Below are 25,370 nucleotides of genomic sequence, written 5' to 3' on the forward strand. Positions count from 1 at the left end.
TAGAGAAAGCCCGTGCGCAGCAACAAAGACCCAACACAGCCAAAAATAAATAAATAAATAAATGTATTAAAAATAATAATAATAAAATGGAGAATTTTGAGAATCCTAGTTGAAAATGGAATGGAAGGCAAAGTTGCTAGAATCAATCAGTAGTCTTTTTAAGGTTGCCTAAAACCTGAGAGTAAACTGGGTATTGTGGTGGAAAAAAGACTAAAAATCTTAGAGAGAGATGAGAATAACTGGTTTGAGTGTAAGAAGAAAGATTTTATCCTTGAAAAAGAGTAATAGCCTACATTCTATCCCGAGATCTTATGTGGCTAAATGGTGGAGGTCATGCAGGGTGACATTGCTCTCAGTAAAAGTGGCTCCCTGTTAAAAACTTGAAGTTTTTATTGTTAATGGATAATACAAGAATAGTAATATAGTAAAATATCACATAATCAGACTCCATTACTTCAGAATTCTACTTGTTGGAATTGGAATCCAGCTGAAACCTTTGACTTGCCTATGGAAATTGGATTTATTATAATAAATGAATACTAAAACCAAAGACCTACAAATTGAGAGGTATCATTTTCTAAATAGTTAGTGATTAAAATTATCCATATCAGCTCACAAAAGGATGGTTCCAAGGACCTTTTCTTAACAGCTGTTGGTTAACATAGTTATCTGTAATATAGAAAGATAGTCCCGATTACTACATTTGTGTTACGTTTCCTCCCTTTCTCTTCTCCTTTTCCCAACATAGCAACCGACTCTAGGTTTTACTGTCTCCTGGGCTGGGTCTGGAGATACAATATGTGTAAGAACAGTGTGTATGGCCATATGGTAAAATGGGACAGGAGAGACAAAAAGAATAACTCATAGTTAGTCCCCTTCTTCTTTTTCCTTTTCTCACTACAGCTCCTCTTCCCAGCCCCAGTAGTGGGCCTTGGAATTCATTCAACTTACCTCAAATTGGTTTTCCTCAAAAACACAGATATATTTTATCCTCAAGACCCATTTGCACCCAAATATACAGGTCCACTTTGCCCTTTTCTATGGTACATGAAAAAATTAGAGGAAAAACATTGAAAATAGTCTTTTTTCATATACACACTACTATATATAAAATAGATAATCAACAAGGACCTACTGTATAGCACACATGGAACTCTACTCAATATTCTGTAATAACCTATGTGGGAAAAGAATCTGAAAAAGAATGTCACTGCATCACTTTGCTGTACACCTGAAAGTAACACAGCATTGTAAATCAACTATACTCCAATATAAAATAAAAATTAAATTTTAAAAAAATAGCTTTTTTTCAATCTCATTTTTCCTTTCTGTTTAAGGACAATAAAACCGAAAAAATATCCAGAGAACCATATACTTCCTTCAACGTAGAAGGTTATGAGAGGAAAATTACAGACCTTGTTCTAAAATCAGTAGGCTGGGAGCAGAGAGAGATTCTTTATTAGCGTAGCAGGTGGTAGCAGTAGAAAGAAAACTAGCTAGGCCTGTCAGTCTCTGAGTTCCACAAAAAAAAAAAGGAGGGGGAGAAAGAAAAAGGAGGTGACAGGGAACCAACCTGAGGTTCCTGAGACATTCCCCTGGGGATTTTTTTATATCTGTGACATCACTTTATTCCACTTCACACCCCTTTTCCATGCATAAAAACTAAGAATTGAAGACATTAATTAGCCCAGAGTCTGCAGAGCTAGCAATTGAAATGGGTTCTCTGATTTCAGTTTGATGATCTTCCAAGTATTTCACTGTCATCCTTAGTGTGAGCAAGTGGCCATATGTGCAGTTGGAGGCATCACGGTGGATGGACACCAAATTCCCTCCAGTACTGACACCTGGCCTGAGCGCTGTAGCCAGTGTAAAGTAGATCACCAGTTTATGATAAAAGAAGATAACTCAGGAACAGCCAGATGGAAAAAATGCACAGGGCAAGGCCAGGGAAAAGGGCCCGCCAAGAGCCTACATGCCCTCCCCAGGCGCACCACTCTCCCCGAATCCCCATGTGTTCACCAACCCAGAAGCTCCTGGTTAAGGATTCTTAAGAAAAAAGAAAGAACAGTATTATCAGTTGCCCTCCCCACTTACCTCTCTTTTCTTTTTCCTGGGCACATTTTTTTCAGTATCAGAAATGCCAGGAACAGTATTATATTATCAAAACAGTGACTTAAATTGTTGACATATTATCCTACCACTCTGAGCAGAGTTTGGGTATAAATGCACCCTTCATTAGCCTTAATGTGCAAGGTGAGAGGCAGGGAGAGGTTCAGAAGTTGTTTTTATTTTGGTTTTCATCTGAAAAACTTGTGGCTTAGCCTTTGTGCAGAGAAAATCTGCATATGCACGAACAGAAAATCTAATCTTGTAAACTGCTGGGCACGTGAAATTTGCTACATGATTGATCCTATTATGGGCAAACTTGATGAGAATTTTGTTTCTTCCTTTATATTTGGGGTTTTGAGGTACGTAAATATCACTGGAAAGGATTTGGTGAGTTTAGTGAAATAAATGTGTAAGTCCAGATCAGAACAGATGTTCATAGTTTCCATTTTTAAATTCTTGCCCAAAATTTCAGTAGATTAATCCAGTTTGCATAGTCCCTAATATGATATTTCTGTACTCATGGCACTCTTTATCAACCAAAATTTGACTATACTGTGATACTGCATCTGAAAAAGGGACTTTGAGGGATTGCAGAAGTATAATTTCACAGCTAATCCTTTTATTCTAGTAAATAGGAGACAAACCAAAACTGTGTTTTATGCCTCATAAGGAGCTCTCTAGCTTCCAAACCATTTTTTCCTTACCTTAAGTGTAATTTAACAGGAATCTTCAAAGTAATTAGTATTTTCTGTTCTCTTTTTTTCCAGTTTTATAACATTTTTAATGTATAACCTTGTCTAGCTTAAGGTGTACAACATAATGACTTGATATTCGTATATATTGCAAAATGATTACCAAAATAAGTTTAGTTAACATCCGTCACCTCACAGTTAGTTTTTTTTTCTTGTGATGAGAACGTTTAAGATCTCCCTTAGCAACTTTCAAATATACATTACAGTATTGTAAACAGTAGTCACCATCTTTGCGTTAAATTTCTAAGTTTGTACCTTTTGACTACCTTCACCCATTTCTTCTACCCACCTCCCCCGCCTCTGACAACCACCAGTCTATTCTGTTTCTGTGAGTTTATTTTTTTTTAGATGCTACATATAAGTTAGATCATATGTTGATAGCATTTGTCTTTCTCTCTCTGACTTTTTGCACTTAGCATAGTGTCTTCACAGTCTATTCATGTTGCATATGGCAGGATTTCCTTCTTTTTTATTCCATTGTATATATATACACCACATTTCCTTTATCCATTCATCCGTCTATGGACACTTAGGTTGTTTCAGTATTTTCTATTTCTTATGTGGGTATAAGGTATTTGTTATTTCCTACATACAGGAAATGGTTCAGAATTTTTCTTATATGAAATAATTCATAATTCTTTAAGTGGGGGAGAGGAAGTTGAGAGTATCAACACCACCATTAAAATGTTCATTATTCTGAAATCTTTGCCAAGTTTCTTTAAGAAACACTACCATTTTACCTGATCTCCAAATAATCAACATGGACCCATTTGCGCATTGCTAAGAATATAACATAAATTTCAAAGTCTCCCTGATATTTGATTCTGTAGTTAAACAGGCACAGAAAGCCCTCCAAAGGATCTTTATTTGGCAGTCAAGGTAAACTTGGATTTTACGGAAGCTTGTTTCTGCTAGAGTTGAGAAGAAAGGGGGGATTTGCAAGTAAGCTTGGATGGACTTGGCCATGATTGTGCCAGGAGGTACAATAGGTTTGTAATACAAGGATAATTATTTTTCTTGGCAGGTATTTCAGACATTATTTGGCTTAAATTAAAGTGTCAGAAATATAGACCCATGAGAAGGAAATCTTGGATTATAAATTATTTTGTGGGTAAATACTATGTAAAGCAAGCTTTGGTAACTTGTTTAAATTTAAAGCACAGACATATTTTTAGCTAAATTAATATAGGTCCTCCTCAGGAAATAACTATCCTGGGGTGGCAGGAGGCAGAAAGTGGGTATCTCACCATGTTGATTACTTATATAGGGTATTTTTATTCTTGATGAAGCATTTGTTCTTCAGTTTTTCTTTTCTAAGACTCCATTTTTCTAGGAAGATCTTAAGTGTCTAACAAGGTATTTGTCATGTTTAGAAGTAGGGAAAACTGAATTAAAAATAGAGAAACTGTATTTAACTTTCCTGCATTCTGATAGAGAGCTATGAAATGCCACACCTCTGCATTTTGTAATTTCTTACATGGTAACCGTGGTACTTTCAGATTACTCTTGTTAATTTGACCATGCATGAGAAAAATAAGCCCTTTGCCCCCACTTTTCCCCCCACTTTTAAATGCCCAAGTAAAGCCAGCAGTACTCTCAGAAAATTCACATCTCTCAGATGTTCTTTCTCTCTTGGTCGCATCAGAGCTATGCTAGATAATTGGCTGGCTATCGTGCTGGGCACAGTTGTGTTTAAAGTATTTTTACGTGATGAATGTTGATGTGAGCCGAGGCAGTTGACCTGAATAGCAAGTTTGTTGGAGTTCTGCTCCTAGCGTTGCTGAATCAGGCAAGCCCTACTCCAAAGTAGGCAAGCCCGTTCCTTTCTCCCTGCCAAATATACCCATCTATTAAATATTTGTACCACTAGCAGCCTCACGCTGAGTAATTTTGAGAGTCAGCTGTAGCATAATTTTTCTTAGGAAACCAAAACTCTACAAATTTTAATTTTAACAATGTAATGGCAGCTCAGATAGGTGAGTAAAAATGAACAAGCTCAATAACAGCTTTACTGAGATATACTTCACATACCATAAAATCAGCCTTCTAAAATGTACAATTCAGTGATTTTTAATATATCCACAGAGTTGTGCAATCATCACCGCTAACTTCAGAATATTTTCATCATCCCCAAAAGAAACACTGTGCCCATTAGGAGTCACTTCCCATTCCTCTCTCTCCTCAGTCCCTAGCAACCGTTTGTCGCTTTTGGTCTCTGTGGATTTGCCTGTGTGGGACAGTTCATATAAATGGAATCATGGAATATGTGGTCTTTTGTGACCAACTTCTTTCAGTTGAACCTTAATGTTTTCAAGGTTCATCCATGTTATAGCATGTATTAGTACCTCATTGCTTTTTGGGGCTGAATAATACCACATTTTGTTTATCCATTTAAAGTTGATGAAAAATTTTATTAGAAAATGAACAATTTTTTTTGCAGGTTTTTGAGGTATAATTGACATATAACATTGTGTAAGTTTAAGGTATACAACAAAATGATTTGATATATATTTTAATTTTTTTTTTTTACAATTCACATTTTTTTAAATACATTTATTTTTTTTAATTTAGTTTTGGCTGTGTTGGGTCTTCATTGCGGTGTGTGGGCTTCTCGTTGCGGTGGCTTCTCTTGTTGCGGAGCACGGGCTCTAGGCACAAGGGCTTCAGCAGTCGTGGCACGTGGGCTCAGTAGTTTTGGCTCACAGGCTCTAGAGCGCGGGCTCAGTAGTTGTGGCACTCGGGCTTAGTTGCTCCGCGGCATGTGGGATCTTCCCAGACCGGGGGTCAAACCCATGTCGCCTGCACTGGCAGGCGGATTCTTAACCACTGCGCCACCAGGGAAGTCCCTGATATATGTATATATTTTAAAATGATTGCCACAATAAGTTTAGTTAACATCCATCACCTCATACAGTAGAGATTTTTCTCTTGTTCTGAGAACTTTTACGATGCTACCTTAGCAACGTTTTTCAAATGTACAATACAGTATTGTTAACTATAGTCACCATGCTGTGCATTAAATTCCCAAAACTTATTTATCTTATAACTGGAAATTTGTACCTTTAACCACCTTCACCCATTTCCCCACTTAACTATTATTATTATTAATTTTATTTATTTATTTATTTTTGGCTGTGTTGGGTCTTCGTTGCTGTGCACGGGCTTTCTCTAGTTGCAGCGAGTGGGGGCTACTATTCGTTGCAATGAGCGGGCTTCTCACTGCAGTGGCTTCTCTTGTTGTAGAGCGCAGGCTCTAGGTGCGCAGGCTCAGTAGTTGTGGCGCACGGGCTTAGTTGCTCCGCGTCATGTGGGATCTTCATCAGTGGGGGGGGAAGCCCCCACTGAACAATTTTTAAACTTGTAATTTTTTTCATTTCCAAGGGATCTAAGGTGTATTTATTAACTGACTTTGGTCATACTTAGACCAGGTTCTACCTTGCCATTTTGAACCTGGTAACTAATTCTGCAAGCTCTCATCTTCTAAAAAGTTTTTCTCTTACTCTGGCAGCTTCACTAGCTGAATGAAGAGTTTCTCTGAGTAAGGCATCATGAAATCTTATGTTCACCTTTAAGAAAGAGGCTCTGATTATATTTTCGTACCTGCCTTGTCCCTTCCTGGGTACTTGTGAAGTGCTGAGAGCATACAAGAAAACTGGGCTGTCATTCAGCTATCACATTGGTGTGACTGGATCAGTTTTTAAAATACTTTTCTGGTTGGTCAAAAGCCACTGCTGCAAGCTGCCAGTGCCTCTTCTGCCCCATACCTTCCCCAGTATCTCAGCAAATAAAAGGGGTTATTATCCCTGACAGAGCAGAAGTCCTCCAGTTCAGCAGTGGTTAAATATTATGACTGTTGCCTCGAGAGGAAATGAAGGCTTTTTTTGCAAACGTAAAAGAACATTGAGTAAAGAGACTTGAGTCCTAGTCACAGCTTTGTCACTAGCTAACTGTGTGGTATTGGCTAAGCCAATTCTATACCTATGTCCTTAGTTCTAAAATCAGAAGAGTAATAATACCTACCCTAACTACCATGTAAGATGATTATAAAAGGTAGTAAAGTTCTGAGGTTAATATACCCTCTGTTGTCTGTGGAATTATCACTGCTTTAGTCTACCTTTTTGTAAGAATGTATTTTGAAATATTTTCAGAGTAACTGATTATTGACATAAATGCAAAAGATTGTATTAAAGCTTTACTACCTGCCTTGCAGAAGACTTGCTGAAAATAGGTTTTTGATTGTTGAGTCATTCAGCAATCACTCTACAGTTCTGCTGAAGTTTTCTTCCAAAAAGACTCTAAAATCTGATAGAAAATGTTATCACTCACGTTCTTATTTTACTCCTCATCATATTAGGTGTTTATCAGATCAGCAAACAAATCAAAGCTCATGATGGCAGTGTGTTCACACTTTGTCAGATGAGAAATGGTATGTTACTAACTGGAGGCGGGAAAGACAGAAAAATAATTCTGTGGGATCATGATCTGAATCCTGAAAGAGAAATAGAGGTAAGGATGAAAACGGAACATAAAAATTTTAAAATATTAAGCCCTCTAAACTTATGTCTTTTGTCCCACATTGAGATAACTTACACTTTTCTGGGAAATTTGGTGCACATTCTTGTCATTTCATTTCCTCAAAATTAAAAAAAAAAAAAAAAAAAGGACTATTCACTAAACAAAATAGTTTGAAAGAATAAGAAAAATCAGTAGAATAATTAATTTGCTTATTTATTTCTGAGATTATATTTTTAGTGACCCAAAAATATAACCATATAAACTTAAAATTTAACAGACATTCATTGAAAACTATATCCTACTCCAAGGTATACAAAATGACCAGCTTAATTTTAAAACTTGAAAATAATAACAATGGGCTTAATGATAATTGCTATTTATCTACGTATGTGTCTGCTTCATTGCATGAACCAAGTGTATCCATAAAACCTGACGGGTATTATGTGCTCAGTGAAAGTTTATTAACTGAACTGAGATCTCAGGAAGTGAAATGGGTTAAGAATAGTATTTTAGTCAGTGATTGCCAGAGCAAAGGCAATTCACTCAGCTTAATATTGCTTCTGTTTGTTGGTGACTTAAATTTTGAATTTATGCTCAGTCTTTTCTACTCGTAACATGCTTTGTAGACAAAATCTTCTCTAAAAAAGAGGATTCTGATAGTACTGCTCTTGGGTTTCATTTCCAAGAAGATATATCCCCATATTATAGATAAAGAAATTTGTCTCAGGCTAAATGACTTACCCAAAATAATATAACCAGTAAGTAACAAAACCAGATCACAGTCTTTATGTGGTCTATCAGAACTTATTCCTTTATCCCCTACTCCTAATCCTTAACTCTTGAAATCATATAAAAATATGAATTTAAAATTGAACCAAAGAATGTTGTTAATGCATTATAACTTCTGTGTAATAAAATGTAATTGTCTGAACAAATAATTTATTAGTATAAGATTACCTTATTACTTTCAAATTTGGAATTCTGTCATTTATTACCACATAATTGCATACAGCTATAACTACGGTCTTCAGGTGGTAATTAATGCATGTTAGTATGTGTATGGTGACTTTACAAATTTTTTTTTAGGTTCCTGATCAGTATGGAACAATCAGAGCTGTAGCAGAAGGAAAGGCAGATCAATTTTTGGTAGGCACATCACGAAACTTTATTTTACGGGGAACGTTTAATGATGGCTTCCAAATAGAAGTACAGGTAAGCTGTATGATTTTAACCATTAACTGAGTATTTTTGATGATACCCTTTGTTTCTTATAACAATGGGTGTATTTCATTTTCAGGGTCATACTGATGAGCTTTGGGGTCTTGCCACACATCCCTTCAAAGATTTGCTCTTGACATGTGCTCAGGACAGACAGGTGTGCATGTGGAACTCGGTGGAACACAGGCTGGAATGGACCAGGCTCGTAGATGTGAGTAAAGCAGAATGTGATTATAATCTCCCCACAGAATCTCCCTAAAATGGCAGATGGTAGCAGCAAAGCAAATAGGACTCAGCATTGGTTAAAACCAAGTGTATTTCTATAGTTCAGTAAAGGGGAAGGGGTGGAGGGAGAGTGTTTAGTCACAAAGTACATGAACCCACTCCAAAGTAGCAAATTAACAGGGCAGAAGCTCAGTTTTTCTGTCAGGTTCAGTAGTAAAAATAAAAAATATTTCACATCTTTATGGAGTATTAATTGTTATGGATATGTTTGGGTCTCTGGTGGTGGTGCAGTTGGGTTCAGTAAGTACTGCCCACTAACAGATTCTGCTCTCTTCTTTTTGAGTTGGTCTCTTAACTGTGTTTTCTCCCTACCCTACCCAGATATCCACCTTCTCTAGCCTAAAAGGTGTATACACGTTCTTTGCAGACTCTAAAGAACTGTACAAGTGTTTGTTATTATCCTCACCATTGTTCCTCTGCCTAGCCACAAGCTGGTGGTCCTTCCCCCTCACCACTCTGCCAGCATGTCCCCTTCCTGCTCTGAAATCCTTTTTCCTCTTAAGTCCATGTGGTATTACCATTGGCTACAGTAAAGTTGATTGAGATTCCATGTTTATGTGAAACAAGTTATTTTCAAATATGTTTTGCCACTATTCCCATAGATCTAGGGAGACTTTCTCATGTACTCCCCAACAGTTGTCTGTCTCTCTTTTAGGAACCAGGACACTGTGCAGATTTTCATCCAAGTGGCACAGTGGTGGCCATAGGAACGCACTCAGGCAGGTAGGGTCTTTAAGGGAAATGTGAGCTGAATAATCTAAGTGGTGGGATGTTTAACCATTATTCAGGAATGTTCTCTATCTGATCTGGAAAATTAATCTTTTAAGTGGCACAATTTTATGCTTTTTGTTCTTTTCTGTTATGTATACTCATTTAATCATTCAGTAATTATTTGAGCACCTCCCATTTGTTAGACACTATTGTGGGTGTTCAGGCTACATCAGAGTGCAAAGCAAAAATCCCTGCCCTTGTGGAGCCCACATTTTAGTGTGTGTCAGGGGTGGAGGCAGAATGAAAAATAAGCATTATAACTAATTAAGTTAGCAAATGAAGAGCTATGGTGGGGGAGGGTTGAGCATAGGAAGAGGGAACTGGAAGGGGTGCAGTTGCAAAACGATAAATAGAGAGGTCAGAATAGTCTTCATTAAGGAAAGTGACAGTTCAGCAGACTTGACCTCCTTTGTGAAATTTTCTGTGGTATCGAAAATTTCTCTCATTATCTTTTAGGGAAGGAAAATGAACCTGAAATAACCCAGTTGAGCTTTTGTTTGTGCTATAGCTTTTTTCTTTTTTAAATGCTACACAGGTAGATAAATAAAGGTATGTTTCCTGAAATTGTTATTAATTACTTATCTTTGCAGACATTGTATAGTACCTTTCCAAGGTTATCAGGTAATATATATTTATTATCTGTATTTTTTAATTGAGTCCTTTTAATTGCCTGTGCTGGTAAGTAGCCCTCATCACAAATAATTTCTTTTTTAAAGAGGCAGAGACAAAAGATAAAGTCAATTTTCAAAAGTTAAACCCATAGAAAATATGGAATGCTGATTTCTAATGAAGTGAAAATATTGTGAACACACTTATATAAATATTTTTATTTATGTAACAAATATTTCAAATCAGCCAGTTTATTTAATTCTAACTAAATTTAACAATGTAAAGTTTTTTTGTAGCAAGTTTTCCCCTTTGGCTCTTGGATACAAATTAATACCTCTAGAAAGTCAAAACATATTCAAAATCCTCCTCATATATAGTGCTCAGAATCATGGAAAAATAGATCTTTAAGGTAAAGATAAACTTTGAAATGTGGACATGTAACTAGAGGTGCTATTTGAGTGGTTCTGAAATAGTGGAATTTTAGAATTAGGCTGCTTGGGAGAGTACTTGGCGATGACTTGCAAATACAGATGGCTTTACTATCTCAGATTTCCCCGAAATACATGTCAGTAATAGATTATTACTTAAACTTGGACTAAACAGGCATATGGCAGGTCAGATCTATTTTGGGGGCAGCTGAACAAATATCACAAATGCTAAAATCAATGAAGTAGTAAGAATAAGAGCTACCCTTGTACTAAATTCTTTTCATATAGTACTTTAAGTCTTCACAAGAATGCAACAAAATGTTCATTAATATCTCCTTTGCACAAACAGGAAACCAAGATCCATAGAGGTTCAATCACTTGTGATTGAGCTGGGATTTAACTCAGGTTCTATATAGTTCCAAAGCTTGTCTCTTTCCACTACTCCACCAGTACTCTTTGAGATGTGCTTATGGTGTTTGTAGCATTACTTAGAAATATTATAAGGAAAGTTTATCTTTGAAGGTTAAATCACTGGCTGACATAGTATTTTAAAAGCATTTACTGTGTATAAGAAGGAGTTAAACACCAAGTGGAGTAGTAAGGGCTAGAAGGACTTGAATCATTAAGACTCACCACTTCATTGGATGAATGTACAATATATACATACACATAAATACAGTTTGCCCCAATTTGTAAGGAAAAAACTGATCTGATTAAATGCACTGAAGTTACTTTCTAACATTTAGTGTTACTGTGAAGTCATCATTAACAAGCTTAACAGGAAAAGTCACTTAATTTAAGTGACTTAAGCTAAAGCTAAGCCAATTGTTTCCTCTTGGAGTTGTGAGTAGAAAACACCTTATGAATGAAAGTGATATAACTAAATAAAAAGTGGGAAAAAATCCTTTCTGGTGTGGAGTTGGGGATTATTTAAAATCTAGGGGAGATGTAGTTATCAGTGTTCATTTTATACTTAATTCCTGTCTTTGGTTTCACATCTGGTTAGTCTGTTGTTTCTTAGAGAACTTTCTCCTTTATTATTTTTTACATGGATCTGTGAATATGTGGCTGTACTGTCTAAACAGAAAATTCCTCAATGTAGCCATTCAGATTTTATCACTGACCCTAAGCCTAAAAAAAGTCACACTTAGGGCAAGGATTTTTGTTGTTGTTGTTGTTAGTTTAATACAACACGTGTCCAAATTGTTCATGATCCAGAAAAGCTGACTAGCAAAATGTTTAAAGATGTCTTCATGTCCATGTGTAGAAATCTTCTACTTCTTGTAGTCAAGAAGTAAGGGCTTCCCTGGTGGCACAGTGGTTAAGAATCTGCCTGCCAATGCAGGGGACATGGGTTCGAGCCCTGGTCCAAGAAAATCCCACATGCCGCGGAGCAGCTAAGCCCATGCGTCACAACTACTGAGCCTGTGCTCTAGAGCCCACGAGCCACAACTACTGAACCCATGTGCCACAGCTACTGAAGCCCATGTGCCTAGAGCCCATGCTCCACAACAAGAGAAGCCACCACAACGAGAAGCCTGCGCACCGCAACGAAGAGTAGCCCCTGCTTGCTGCAACTAGAGAAAGCCCGCATGCAGCAACAAAGACCCAATGCAGCCAAAAATAAATGAATAAATAAATTAGTTTTAAAAAAAGAATTAAAAAGAAGTAAGCACAAGTATGAATAAATTATCACAGTGATTTAAAAAAATTATCATTTTAAAAGAATATGTTACTAATATTTCTAAGAGAAGAAAATTCAATGCATGGCCCTAAGTGGACATAGTACTTCCTTAACATTGCTAATCCTCATATAGTAAGGAGTCTTTTTAACAGCTTTATTGAGATATCATTCATATATCATAAAATTCACCCATTTACAGTATACAATTCAGTAGTTTATAAGACATTCACAGAGTTGTGCAACCTTCATCAAAGCTAATTTCAGAACACTGTCGTTAACCCAAAAAGAATTCCTGTACCCGTTAGCAGTCACTCCTCATTGCTCCCACCCGCTTCCAGCCCTGAGTAACTCATATACTTTCTGTTTCTATAGGTTTGCCTATTCTGGACCTTTCATGTAAATAGAATTATATAATATGTGGTCATTTGTGACTAGTTTCTTTCACTTAACCTAATGTTTTGAAGGTTCATCCATGTTGTATAGCATGTGTCAGCATTTCATTCCCTTTGTCACCAAATATTCCATTGTGTGGATATACCTCGAATAACCACTTGAGTTATAGTCATACATAAGTTTTTGTATGGACATATGTCTTCAGTTCTCTTGGGTATATACCAAGGAGTAGAGTTAACTATGTTTAGCATTTTGAGGAGCTTCCAAATTGTTTTCCACAACAGCTACACCATTTTACAACTCTACCAGTAAAGTATGAGGGTTCCAATTTCTCCACATCGTTGCCAACCCTTGTTATTGCCTGTGTTTTGATTATAGCCATCCTAGTGGCTGTGAAGCACTTTTTCATTGTGGTTTTGATTTGCATTTCTCTGATGGCTAATGCTGTTGAGCATCTTTTTTATGTGTTTATTGGCCACTTGTGTAGCCTCTTTAGAGAAATGTCTATTCATATCCTGTGCTCATGTTTGAATTGATTTGTCTTTTTATTGTTGAGTTGTAAGAGCTCTTTATATATTCTGGATACAGTACCTCATCAGGTAACATGATTTGCAAATATTTTCTTTCATTCCAAGGGTTGTCTTTTCACTTTCTTGATGGTAACATTTGTTGCACTGAAGTTTTAAATAAAAATTATATAATTTATATAAATTTACTATATAAAAATATAGTCCCATTTATCTATTCTTCCTCTGTCTTTTGGTCTTCAGGATTTATTCCTATGGTTTTTTCTAAGAATTTTATAGTTTTAGCTCTTACCTTTAAGTCTGTGATTCATTTTGAGTTCATCTTTGTATATGATGTGAGCTAATCTTTGTATAGATATCCAGCGTCATTCTTTTGCACGTGGATATCCAGTTATTACAACACTATTTGTTGAAAAGACTTTTCTTTCTGCACTGAATCATACTGACACCCTTGTCAAAAATCAACTGACCATAAACATATAGGTTTCTATCTGGACTCTCAGTTATATTCCATTGATCTCTCTGTCCATCCTATGCCATTACCACAGTCTTGATTATTATAGCCTTGCAGTACGTTTTGAAATCGGGAAATGTGAGTCCTCCAACTTTGTTCTTTTTCAAAGCGGTTTTAGCTATTCAGGATCCCTTGAAGTCTACATGAATTTTAAGATCAACGTGTCAATTTCTACAACGAAGCCAGCTGGCATTTTGATAAGGATTGTTTTTTCTCTTTATAGATCAATTTGGGAATGTCACTATTTTAACAGTTTAATAAGCCTTCCAATTTATGAACAGGAAATGTTTTACATTTATTTAGGTCTCCAGTTTTTTTCAAAGATGTTTTTAGGGTACAAATTTGCACATTTGTTAAATTACACCTAAGTATTTCATTTTTTTGGTGCCATTTTAAATGAAATTGCATTTTCATTTTCAGAATATTCATTGCTGGTACATGTAAAATACAACTACCTTTTATATATTGATCTTTATCTTGCACCTTTGCTGACCTATTTTCTTAGTAATAGTGTTTTTTAGTGGATTCCTCAGGATTTTCTGCATACAAGATCATGTAATATGCAAATATAGTTTTCTTCCTTTCCAGCCTGAATTGTTTTTTCTTTTTCTTGCCTAATTGTCCTGACTAGAACCTCCAGTATAATATTGAATAGAAATGGCAAGAGTGGTCATCCTGATCTTGTTCTCTATTTTAGAGGGAAAGCATTCAGCCTTTCACCATTAAGTATAATGTTAGTTGTGGGTTTTTCATAGATGCCCTTTATCCTATTGACGAATTTTCTTTCTGTTGTTGAGAATTTTTAATCATGAAAGAGTGTTGGGTTTTTCAGCTGCCTTTTCCAGTCTATTGAAATAACATGGTTTTTGTCCTTTATTAATATGGAGTATTACATTAATTGATTTTCAAATGTCTGATCAACCTTGTGTTCCTGACGTAAATCCTACCTGGTCATGGCATAGAATTCTTTTTATATATTTCTGGATTCAGTGTGTCAGTATTTTGTTGAAGATTTTTTTCATCTATATTTTTGAGGTACCTTGGTCTGTAGTTTTCTTGTGATGTCTTTGGTTTTGCCAGGGTAATACTGGCACTTCAATAAGGCTTTAAATAAGACCTGATATCTCCTAAACCGAAATGAAGCCTTAAAGCATACAAATGGATAAAAATTAGTATATACTGGTAATTGTTAATCATTAGTTATCGAAATTTTAGATTTGTTGAACCACTGACTATATAAGCCATTTAATTAATAACTTGCACTTAGGCATACCACACATTTTCAAATATAACATTCTCCCATTTTTTAAAATTTGTGTTTCTTGATGGAATTTAAAGTTCTTCATGAAGCTCACAATACATGTGAACCTGAACCGTTATGAATTTGAAAGTTTATAATCTCTGAATTATTGGTAAAATACGTTCTGCTTGATTTTTCCAAGACCCCAATTAATCATCCTTTCCCTTCCTTTTTTTAATAAATATTTATTTATTTTTTTTTTAAATAAATTTTTTGGCTGCATTGGGTCTTTGTTGCTGCACATGGGCTTTCTCTAGTTGCAGAGAGCAGGGACTACTCTTTGTTGCGGTGCGCGGGCTTCTCATTGCTTTGGCTTCTCTTATTATGGAGCACGGGCTTCAGTAGCTGTGGCATGCGGGCTGTAGAGCACAGGCTCAGTAGTTGTGGCGCACGGGCTTAGTCGCCCCCTGGCATGTGGGATCTTCCCGGACCAGGGATCGAACCCGTGTCCCCTGCATTGGCAGGCAGATTCTCAACCACTGTGCCACTAGGGAAGTCCCTCCCTTCCTTTTTTTTGAAACTAGTTTCTCAAAACGCACTTTAATCTTTATACCACTTGCAGGCCTTAGAGAAACCACAAATATATTTGCCATCCCGTCAGGATGTCAGGTGTCAGCTCAGACAAAACTCCCCAAGCAGTTTGCACAGAACTTTACTCTTTTCCTGGTTGGACCCATTTCTATTTCTAAACCATCATACACTATTTAAGAAAGGAGTTTTTTGCCATAGTCATTTTATAGTCATTTTATAGGTAAATGGAGGTGAGACACCCAGAGTTAGGGAAATCAATAGACTTGAAATGATGGTAGGGAGAATAAAAAGCAAAGATTAGAGTTCAAATTGTTCCAAAGAAAGAAATCCGTGGACTTGAGTCAGTATATAAAACATACTATATATAACCATATTGGAATGGAAAGGGGAGAGGGCAGACTGAGAGAGGTGACTTCAAAAGAGACCCCAAAGTTTCTGAGCTATAGTGACAGCTTTGACAAGGAAGAGCAAGCTGGGAAAATGCACCTGGTGAGCAGAAAGGTAAAAAATTAGATTTAGTTTTCGATGTGGAATTACAGAACGTTAGACCTGGAGAGACGTAAGTGATCCAGCTCTACTCATCATTTTTTTTGAATTTTTTATACAATTTTTAAAGGTTAGTTTTGATGATGACTGTAACCTTGGCAAACCAGCAATGTAGCTGAAGTACTGTTACCAAATTCTACTGTTGACTAGAAAGGTTCTGAGTGTAAGAAATGCTCCTTTAGCTCAAAAGGGAGATGTTAAAGACATTAGCACTAGCTGAGACTTTATTCTTAGACATAATTAAAAGAGAAAACTTCTAATTAGAAAAGAATAGCTTGTTTCCCTCTGTAATTTGATGTTGCTGAACTTGGTCCATCGGTACTCCTGAGCTCATTTCCCAGGGTGTACAGTGTCTTTGAACTCTATCAGCATGAATCTCCCTGAGTTCTGCCTTGTTATAATTCCAGTTCAGAGTCACTCTGTGCTCCTACAGGTTGTAAAGCACTAGATGCAGTGAGTGGCACAAAGATATATTATATAAGACATGGTCCCTACCCCAAGTAGCTTATAACCTAATTAGATACTACATAAAAAGGTATAGAGCATGTCATATCAGTAGTTTACTTGCATAAGTATTACTTGCATAAACAGGCAGTAATGCTTGAAGATCAACAGAGAAATTACTGTGAGCCTGAGTGGTCAGAGAACACTTCACAGAGGAGGTGGAATTGGTCCTGCCTTGACGGAGTTCTGAGATTTTGAAGAGGCAGTGAAGAGTTAGGAGCTTATATCAAGCAGGAGGAATGGATTGAGCAAACACAAGAAACTATGAGTTAACTGGACTAGAACATTCCTAAAGGCCTCTTGATTGCTAAACAGTGGAATCCAAACTTGTTTAGCCTGGCCCTTAAAGCCCATGAAAAATCTTTCCCCTCACCATTCCAGCGAGAATGGTTAAGTCGTTGTCCTTCAGATACACCTCAGCCCTTTTTGTAGTTTCTTACCTATCTATCCCTCTCCACCTGTTTATATACCACCTCTCCTTGCCACATGTGATGTGATGAAATCCAAGACCACCCACATCCTCAGTGATTGCTCCCTGCTCTGAAACCTCATAATCCTTAACTTGTGTCATTCATTTTACTTTAAACTATTTACCACTTTATGAACTCACTCTGTCTCCCCAGTTGGGTTATAAACGCCAATTCTGCCTCCTTTGCTGACTTCTTTCTTCTCTAGATCCTGAATGTTAGTGTAGCTCATGCAGAGAGAGCACTTTCCATGGGATCACACCCTTCCCTGGTGTGATGTAGTGAAAAGCCCAAGGGCTAGAAGCTCTATCCTGGCTCTGCCACTAACTGGTTGGTTGATGACTGGCCAAGCATTTTGACATCATGGGATTTCAGTGTTCTTATTTGTAAAATAAGAGGGTTGAATTGGGCTTTTCTTTCCCCTGATTTTGACTTTATGTTTTTCCGATTATAAAAGCCACATTCCTATTCTTATAAGGAGAAGCTTCATAAAAGCAGTTGGGAAAAAGTTATAAACCTGCCACCCAGAGGATACACTTTATATTATGATGAATATTTTTTAACTCATGAACACATATATATTCATTTAGGGACTGTAAAGTATGATACTTTCCAGCTCTGAAACCTTATGATTCTCTTTTTGCCACTAAAGAAATCAGTAAGTGTCTTTTTTAAAAAGTCATCTAGTTAATGGTGGTACTGTGTGTGGGTACTTGACTCACAAGTCAGATTAGTTTAAATATATGGCCAAAGATTTCCCATCTCTGATGCTGAGCAATGACATCTGGAAGGATTCTTTAAGTCCTTTAGGCCCTATAGAGCCCCGTAATGATTGCAAATTACCTTAAAGCAGAAGCTTGGTTTCAATGTGTCCAATCTAGACTAGAATGAGAATGCACTTGAGCACAGTGAAAACTTAATATTTATTTCTAGAAAATTCCCTTTGCTAAAGGATTTGTAATCCTCTCCATACTTCTGTTAAGGATAGAGGTCCTGAGCCAGAAAGTCTTTTCTGAAGGTAGAACGTAATTCATGCAGTGAAAAGGGTGGGAGCTTTAAAATTATTGCTGGGGATCCATATGGAAGTTGTATACTTTTAACAGCAAAGTTATTACTACTAAAAATTACTTGCCAAAAGTGGAAGAATTAATCTCTGATATGTAATTAAAGAAATAGAAAAGGTAGGTAGGGTTTTGTTGTTGGTTTTTTTTTTCTTTTTTGAGAGCTGCCATCTCTAACCAGTAAATGACTCAGAGTTTTAGGTTTCTACATATTATACCAACAGACATTCTGGGTTTTTTCATTACTTTTTTTTTTTTTTTTGGCTGACTGTGTGGTGTGCGGGATCTTAGTTCCCCAACCAGGGATTGAACCCGTGCCCCCTGCAGTGGAAGCACAGAGTCCTAACCACTGGACCTCCAGGGAATTCCTTTTTTTTATTACTTTTAAAGGGAGTTTTCAAAGAGATAAAATTGTTTGCAGTTTCCATAGGAAGACTAAACTGAACTGGAAATAGACAGTATCAGTTGAGGCTTCTCCAAAATAAAAATTGGTGATTTTAAATGCGTAAGAAAGTTCAGTAAAGTTTCTATAAACTCATTAAAAACTCGAAACCTCATACCTGCAGAGCGGTGCTGTGTCTCATTGTTCTTTAGGTATGTCTGTTCAGTCCAAGTTGGAATATTTTGTTCCCTTACTCTGAAAAGGTGGTTCACTTGGCATCAGCTTTGGCATTTCTTGGCTCTAGGAGTTCCATGGTGGCAGCCATAAAAATTGATTAATGAATTACATTCTCAGAAGAAACCTATAATCTGTGGATGCTTGCTGTCCAGTTGCAATAAGATATGTTCTTTATGCACCTTTTGAAGTGGAAATGATCAAACATTCAGCGCAGGGCTTCAAAGTGCCAGTTTCCTGCTAATTGGCTTTTAATAAACTCAGGTATTCACAGATAGAAGCTATTTCTCTTACCCGAGTAGAAGACAGAATTTATGAATTAGGTTAGCTACGTAGAAGCTTCAACCCATAACTCACAAATTACTAATTCATTCATGAACATGTTTAATTAGAAAGGGATTTCAGTGATAGGTAAAGAGTCAGGATCCTTTAGTTTTTTATCTTCTACCTTGAATATACGAAGGCATGTTAAGCAACATCACTATTCTCTTTTTTTTTTTAATTCTTTTAAGCCCTTTACTGTCTCCTAAAATTTCTCTTTTATTTATTTATTTATTTATTTTTGGCTGTGTTGGGTCTTTGTTGCGGCGAGCGGGGGCTACTCTGCATTGTGGTGCGCAGGCTTCTCATTGCGGTGGCTTCTCTTGTTGCGGAGCACGGGCTCTAGGTGCACAGGCTTCAGTAGTTGTATCGCGTGGGCCAGTAGTTGTGGCTCGTGGACTTAGTTGCTCCGCGGCATGTGGGATCTTCCCAGACCAGGGCTCGAACCCGTGTCCCCTGCATTGGCAGGTGAATTCTTAACCACTGCGCCACCATGGAAGCCCTGATACTTCATTTTATCTAAAGGCATAGTGGTCTCTGTCCAGACATTATTTATAATGCTTCAAAATTAAAAGGAACTGTTGTTATGATTGCTGTTACTGAATTTAGTGGTGGAATTTTTCCCATCTGAATAATTAGAAACAAAACTTGCTGCTCTTTTGTCCCATCCAGTTCCATGAGATTAAGACAGTGATTTTATTTTTCTGCTCCTGTTCCATTGTTGCCACCCCAACCACTTCTTCCTACACACTGCACTGCTGCCACGTAATTCTTGCTAAACCTTTGCATTTGTCAGGTTCGAGACTTATCTTCTATTTGTTCATTTGTACATTCTATAAATATTTATTTTAGTGCCTGCTCTGAGCCAGGCAATGCTCACCTCCAAACTCCTCCAACTAACTGCGTGTGCTGTCCATAACCTGCCCTACTCTCCCTTATCTATCCTTTAGTTGTCCTTCCTTAATTCCCAGTCTTTGCTTTGTACCCAGTATCTCACCATGCTCTTCTGAAGTACCATCTCTTCCTTCAGGTGCTCTTAGAACAGGGTCTGATAAGAGTCACTTATTCTGTAGTTGGATTTAAGTCATTGTTTTACCTGTCCAGAGGCTTTTTACATTTTGACTTTTCCTGTAAATGTGAATGAAGACATGTTTTTCAAAGAACTTAGAGCTTGCATGTGCAGGGGGTACTGGAGAGGAGGAGTGCCCCCTGCTGGTCCCTTTGAATTCTCACCAAACGAATGGCCCTCTGCCTTTCCCTCCCACCATCATACTGTCCATGCTCCTTCCCACCTCCATGGCAGTGCAGCTGTCACTCCTCCTGCCTCAACTGCCTCGACTTCTTTCCCTCAACATTCAGCTCAACTCATATTCTACATCCTCCCCGAAGGTTTTTCTCTGTCTGCTGTTCATTTCCCTTCTGTGAGTTCTTCTGCTATATGTAGTCACCATCGGTGAGATTGGCGCTTAATCGTTGTTTTAATTGGCTCATTTCCTTTTTCCTGGCTCTAGTGTAATCTTCAAGGACGCTGATAATCCTGTCATTTTCCATTTGGACAGTGCCTCGCAAAGAGACACCATTGGCATTCAGTGAATACCTAAATAGGAATGAGAACATGCCTAGGCCCATATAAGTATATTTATATTGTATCTCGCAACATTTTGCACTCATCCTTCGTTAGAAAAGGGAAACATGTCCAGCTTAAGGGCATTATTAGAATTTCTTTTTTAAAAGGAAGAAAAAGTCAGCAACCGTTTCTTTTCTATAAATGCTAATATCAGAAAAATTTTGATTTTTTACTTCTTAACAGGTGGTTTGTTCTGGATGCAGAAACCAGAGATCTAGTTTCTATCCACACAGACGGGAATGAACAGCTCTCTGTGATGCGCTACTCATTAGGTAGGCAGATTTACTCCCACTCCTGGCATTTACAGCATTTCTCTGTAATTGCATATTTTCACTTCCAGTAAAGCTGACTACTTTTTTCTCTACTCTCTAGAGTTGTTAAGTATTGAATATGTTTCCCCCAACATTAGATTAAATTCTGCTGCAGGAAACTGCAAAAGATCTGCTCAAGTTAAACAACATTCTAAATCATCAAGCAAACATAAATTTAGAACAAACTGTTACAACTGCATTTGCAATTGAAAACAATACAGTGCAATCAAATCCCATTTTTTTGGAACTACAAATACTTAGAATTTTGAATAGTACTGTATTAGGCTGAATGTTAATCTATTTAGCAACCTTTTCTTTGTATATAAGATAATAGAAAATAAATTATAGTAATATTCAAAATATACAAATTTTATAGGCCCTTCAAGTTCTTTAAAATCTAGTTTGATTTTTACTGGTTACATAGTAATGATTGGTCTGTTAATTAGATAAAATACTCAGCAACTCATGAATTTGATCAATTCGTTTAGCTACTTTGAATACTTCTTTTCATACTTTATTCAAAATGTTAATTAAGTTTCCATGATAGTCGGTTCATTTTTCCCGCTATTAATACGGTTTTGATCCACATAATTCTTCCCTGGAGTTAGTTCGAGTGACATTTTCTTATATTCAAAAATATATTCCAGTAGTTGTTGGGTCAGTGTGGAGTCCAAATGATCTTTTTGATTTCTTCTGAGTCATTTCAGAGGAAGCTCAGAATGCTATTCTCTGTGTTGAACAAGGAAGGAAAAGTATTTGCTTCAAGCTCTAAGCTTGGCAAGAGTTGTCTTGAAGCAGAAAAGGTTTTCTGTCTTGGTTTGGCTTTTTTCAGTGCTGTAATAGCAAATAACTACTGCAGATGTAGCATTTAAAACCCAAAGATCAAATGGACTTTATTGACCATCTGTTACGTGGTGAGTACAATGGTCCTTTGTGAGAGAATATGGTCCTTTCCCAAGAGAATGGACCCTGTGGTTGGAGAGATCACATGTCCTCAGCTGAAATGAGCAATTGTACACTCAGCTTGCCATATGAATACTGTATACTTAGACCCATAAAAGTAGCTTAACCTCCCTGGGGCCAGTCTGTCGCTAACTAGAAGGAGATGAGACTAAGGGAAGAGTCCAAGGCCCGTGAGCATTTCCAAGAAGGGATTGTGTACTCAACCAGATGACCATTTGGTTTTCAAGTATGTTTAGTGATGGAAGGAGTCATTCATTAAACACCAAAGAATAGTTAAGTTGATGAGATTTAACAACATTTGTAAAATATCATTTGGTATAGGTCCAGTAGAGTGACAGTAAATAAACCTACCAGTGTATTTCTATATTCAACATTTTTTCCTGTTTCATTCCAGATGGCACCTTCCTGGCTGTGGGATCTCATGACAACTTTATTTACCTCTATGTAGTCTCAGAAAATGGAAGAAAGTACAGCAGACATGGAAAGTGCACTGTAAGTAGTGAAGTCAGTCTATAAAATTGTTGGAAAATTTCATTTCTGTAAAAAGAGAGTTAAATGTTTACACTGATGTATCACCTTTAAACTTAGCAGATTTAAAATTTAATCTCTATCTTTGAAACTGAAATTACCTGACAGTAGAATCTTGCAGTTCCCTGTATGCTCTAGAAAGGTTTCTCCTTGATGAGAGTTTAATATTGTTACCTCTCTCTCTCTCTGACTACTAGTTTTAATGCAGGTTCTTAAATCAAAGCTATTTTCTTAGGAAATCCTTAGAAAATAATGCTTTTTTAAAATGGAGTGAGTCAGAAATGGAAGGGTATCTCTAACATTTTAATCTCAATGTCCCATGATCCTGCCCATCCTTGACACTCTGCAATTTCCTAGGTGACCTCTCTAGCACTAAACGTAATTTATATGGAGGTTTGTCTGTATTAAGAGAATTAATAGAAGCGTATTTCCTTTAATTTACTGCATTTCTGATTGATTAGTTTATCATTTTAAGATGAAGATTAGATTCAATTCTAGACATAGTACTTATCTTATGGCTGGCAGTCTGCTAACTAGGGGAATGTTCTAGGCCCTGGGGATATGCATAAGATTTGCTCATGGTCCTCAAAAAGTACGCATTCAAGCTGAGAACAGGATGAGAGAGGCAGGAAGTATAGCATAGTGGCTAAGGGCATGAACTTGGGATCAGACTACCTGGATTTTCACTCTTGTTTCACCACCCACAAATGTGACCTTGGGCAAGTTATTTAAACCTTCTACTTCAGTCTTCTCATCTGTAAAGTGAAGATAGTAGTACTTTCTACTTCACTGGATTAAAACAAGTTAAGGCATATAAAATACTTACAATAGTGCTTGGCAAATAAAAAGTACTCAGTATATGTTAACTATGAATTTATAGAAAATGAGGTAGTTGGTATCTATGTTACCAGTCAATTTAGGATTAGCAAATTACTTGATGAATTAGTGGCACAGATCCTTTAACAGTCTTTTTTTTAAAATATTTATTTTATTTTTTATGGCTGCATCGGGTCTTGGTTGCAGTGCGTGGGCTTCTCTCTAGTTGTGGTGTGCGGGCTTCTCTCTAGTTGTGGCACGTGGGCTCTGTAGTTACGGCACATGGGCTCTGTAGTTGTGGCACATGGGCTTAGTTGCCCCACAGCATGTGAGATCTTAGTTCCCCTACCAGGGATTGAACCAGCATCCCCTGCATTGGAAGATGGATTCTTAACCACTGGACCACCAGGGAAATCCCCCTTTAACAGTCTTTATCACAAAAGAGTTTTAGGGGAATGAATAAAAGAATGAATTTTTAAAAGTATATACATAAGTAAAACCCAGGCCATTTTCTATTCAGAGAAGAGACTTACTGCTCTTTTTTTTGTTTATTTGCTTTTTGCTTTTTTTGGGGGGGATGGGGCGTATTTTGTACCATGTGCTAAAACCAGCGTATAAACTGATCTACAAGCAACTTTATAGTTTTATAATTTATCGAAAATATTTTCATTTACTTTGACAAAAATTATGAATCAATATCCATTAATTTATTTAAATACATCTTTTAATCGATTTATTATCTTAATACTTGGGAATAGTAGTATAATAGTGCCTCCTTGTACAGCATGACCAAATGAAATATTCCACTGAAAGGGATTTTCATATTACTTACGTTTACCCTACCAGGCACCAAATTTTTCTTAATTATTTTTTACCCCAACCTTTTAAAAAAGTCTGTGTCTTAATAAACAGAGTATTATCAAATATAATTTAATCTTGTGGAATCATAAAATTTTACAGGTCGCACTATAGCACTTAACTTAGATCTCATTTTATGGATGAAGAAACTGAGTTTCAGAGAAGATAAATGGCTCGTCCTTGGTCACGTCTTGACATAGTGGCAGATCTGGGGCCTGAACCCTGTTCTCCTAACTCTTAGTAGAGCAGACTTCCCAAGGTACAAAAAGGCCTCAGATTTTTCAATGTGTATATCAGTGTACTGTGCTTTCAGAGTACAGCAACTGATGCAGAAAGGAAAGAGCAGTGTTGGACACTGGATAATGAGACGACCTTGGAAGTGTTGAGAACTGCCAAGTTTATCAATTGCATGTCACTTTGCCCTCTCCAGTTAGGCAGCTTTTATCTTTAGAGCATATGAAGTATTATTTTGAAATATCTTCAGGAACTGTTAAAGCTTATAGTACTCTTTGAGGCTATAATGAAAGGCTCAGCTACTCTGCTTTTCTAATTATCTTCTGTTCTGTGCTTTGCTTCCAGCTCTCACTTCTTGCTGTCTGCTTCCACCAGCTGGTCTTATAGTCTCATATTAACTCCTTTTATCTGTTGTCTGCTATGATATAGGACAGAAAAAACTGGGTTAATGCTGGCTCTGCTGCTTACTAGTTTGCAACTTTAGGCAAGTTAACTTCTCTGAGTCTTAATTTTATTATCTTAAAACTGGAGATTATAATAGTTCCTACTTTCATAGGATTGTTGTAAAGATTAAAATGTGACAACTAGACCTACTCTCAGAGTTCCAAATACAAATGCTGTTTTCTCTTTTGTTTCCAATATTTCTTGTTACTAGTTAACATTTAAGTGACCCTATAGCTTCAGAAACATACTGGGCTTAGAACTTTAGGAAGTGTCCCTCTTAATAAGTTGTAACCAAGCAGTTGAAACTGTCCCTGAGTGCCAACATAATAGCTCTGTGTTTGACTCCAGTTCCTGTATACCTTTAACACTGCTACTCAAAGATCTTAGCCCAGGAGATGGAGTGTAATGAAGTTGTAGTGATATACTAAAAAAGCATTA

The 25,370-nt window shown here is 36.9% G+C and overlaps 1 protein-coding gene across 2 annotated transcripts in view; it reads left to right on the plus strand.

Moving 5' to 3' along the window:
- Nucleotides 1–25,370, plus strand: part of EML4 (EMAP like 4) — a 160,520-nt gene that overhangs the window by 124,250 nt on the left and 10,900 nt on the right. For both annotated transcript variants that reach the window (XM_024753567.1, XM_024753566.1), the window contains 6 exons: nucleotides 7,216–7,367; nucleotides 8,463–8,588; nucleotides 8,674–8,805; nucleotides 9,535–9,602; nucleotides 20,962–21,050; nucleotides 22,447–22,544. In XM_024753567.1, the coding sequence (XP_024609335.1) occupies nucleotides 7,216–7,367; nucleotides 8,463–8,588; nucleotides 8,674–8,805; nucleotides 9,535–9,602; nucleotides 20,962–21,050; nucleotides 22,447–22,544 (665 nt within the window). The remainder of the gene's footprint in view (nucleotides 1–7,215; nucleotides 7,368–8,462; nucleotides 8,589–8,673; nucleotides 8,806–9,534; nucleotides 9,603–20,961; nucleotides 21,051–22,446; nucleotides 22,545–25,370) is intronic.

This window comes from Neophocaena asiaeorientalis, unplaced genomic scaffold (genome assembly GCF_003031525.2).
Source record: "Neophocaena asiaeorientalis asiaeorientalis breed wild unplaced genomic scaffold, Neophocaena_asiaeorientalis_V1.1 scaffold171, whole genome shotgun sequence".
Taxonomy (NCBI): domain Eukaryota; kingdom Metazoa; phylum Chordata; class Mammalia; order Artiodactyla; family Phocoenidae; genus Neophocaena; species Neophocaena asiaeorientalis.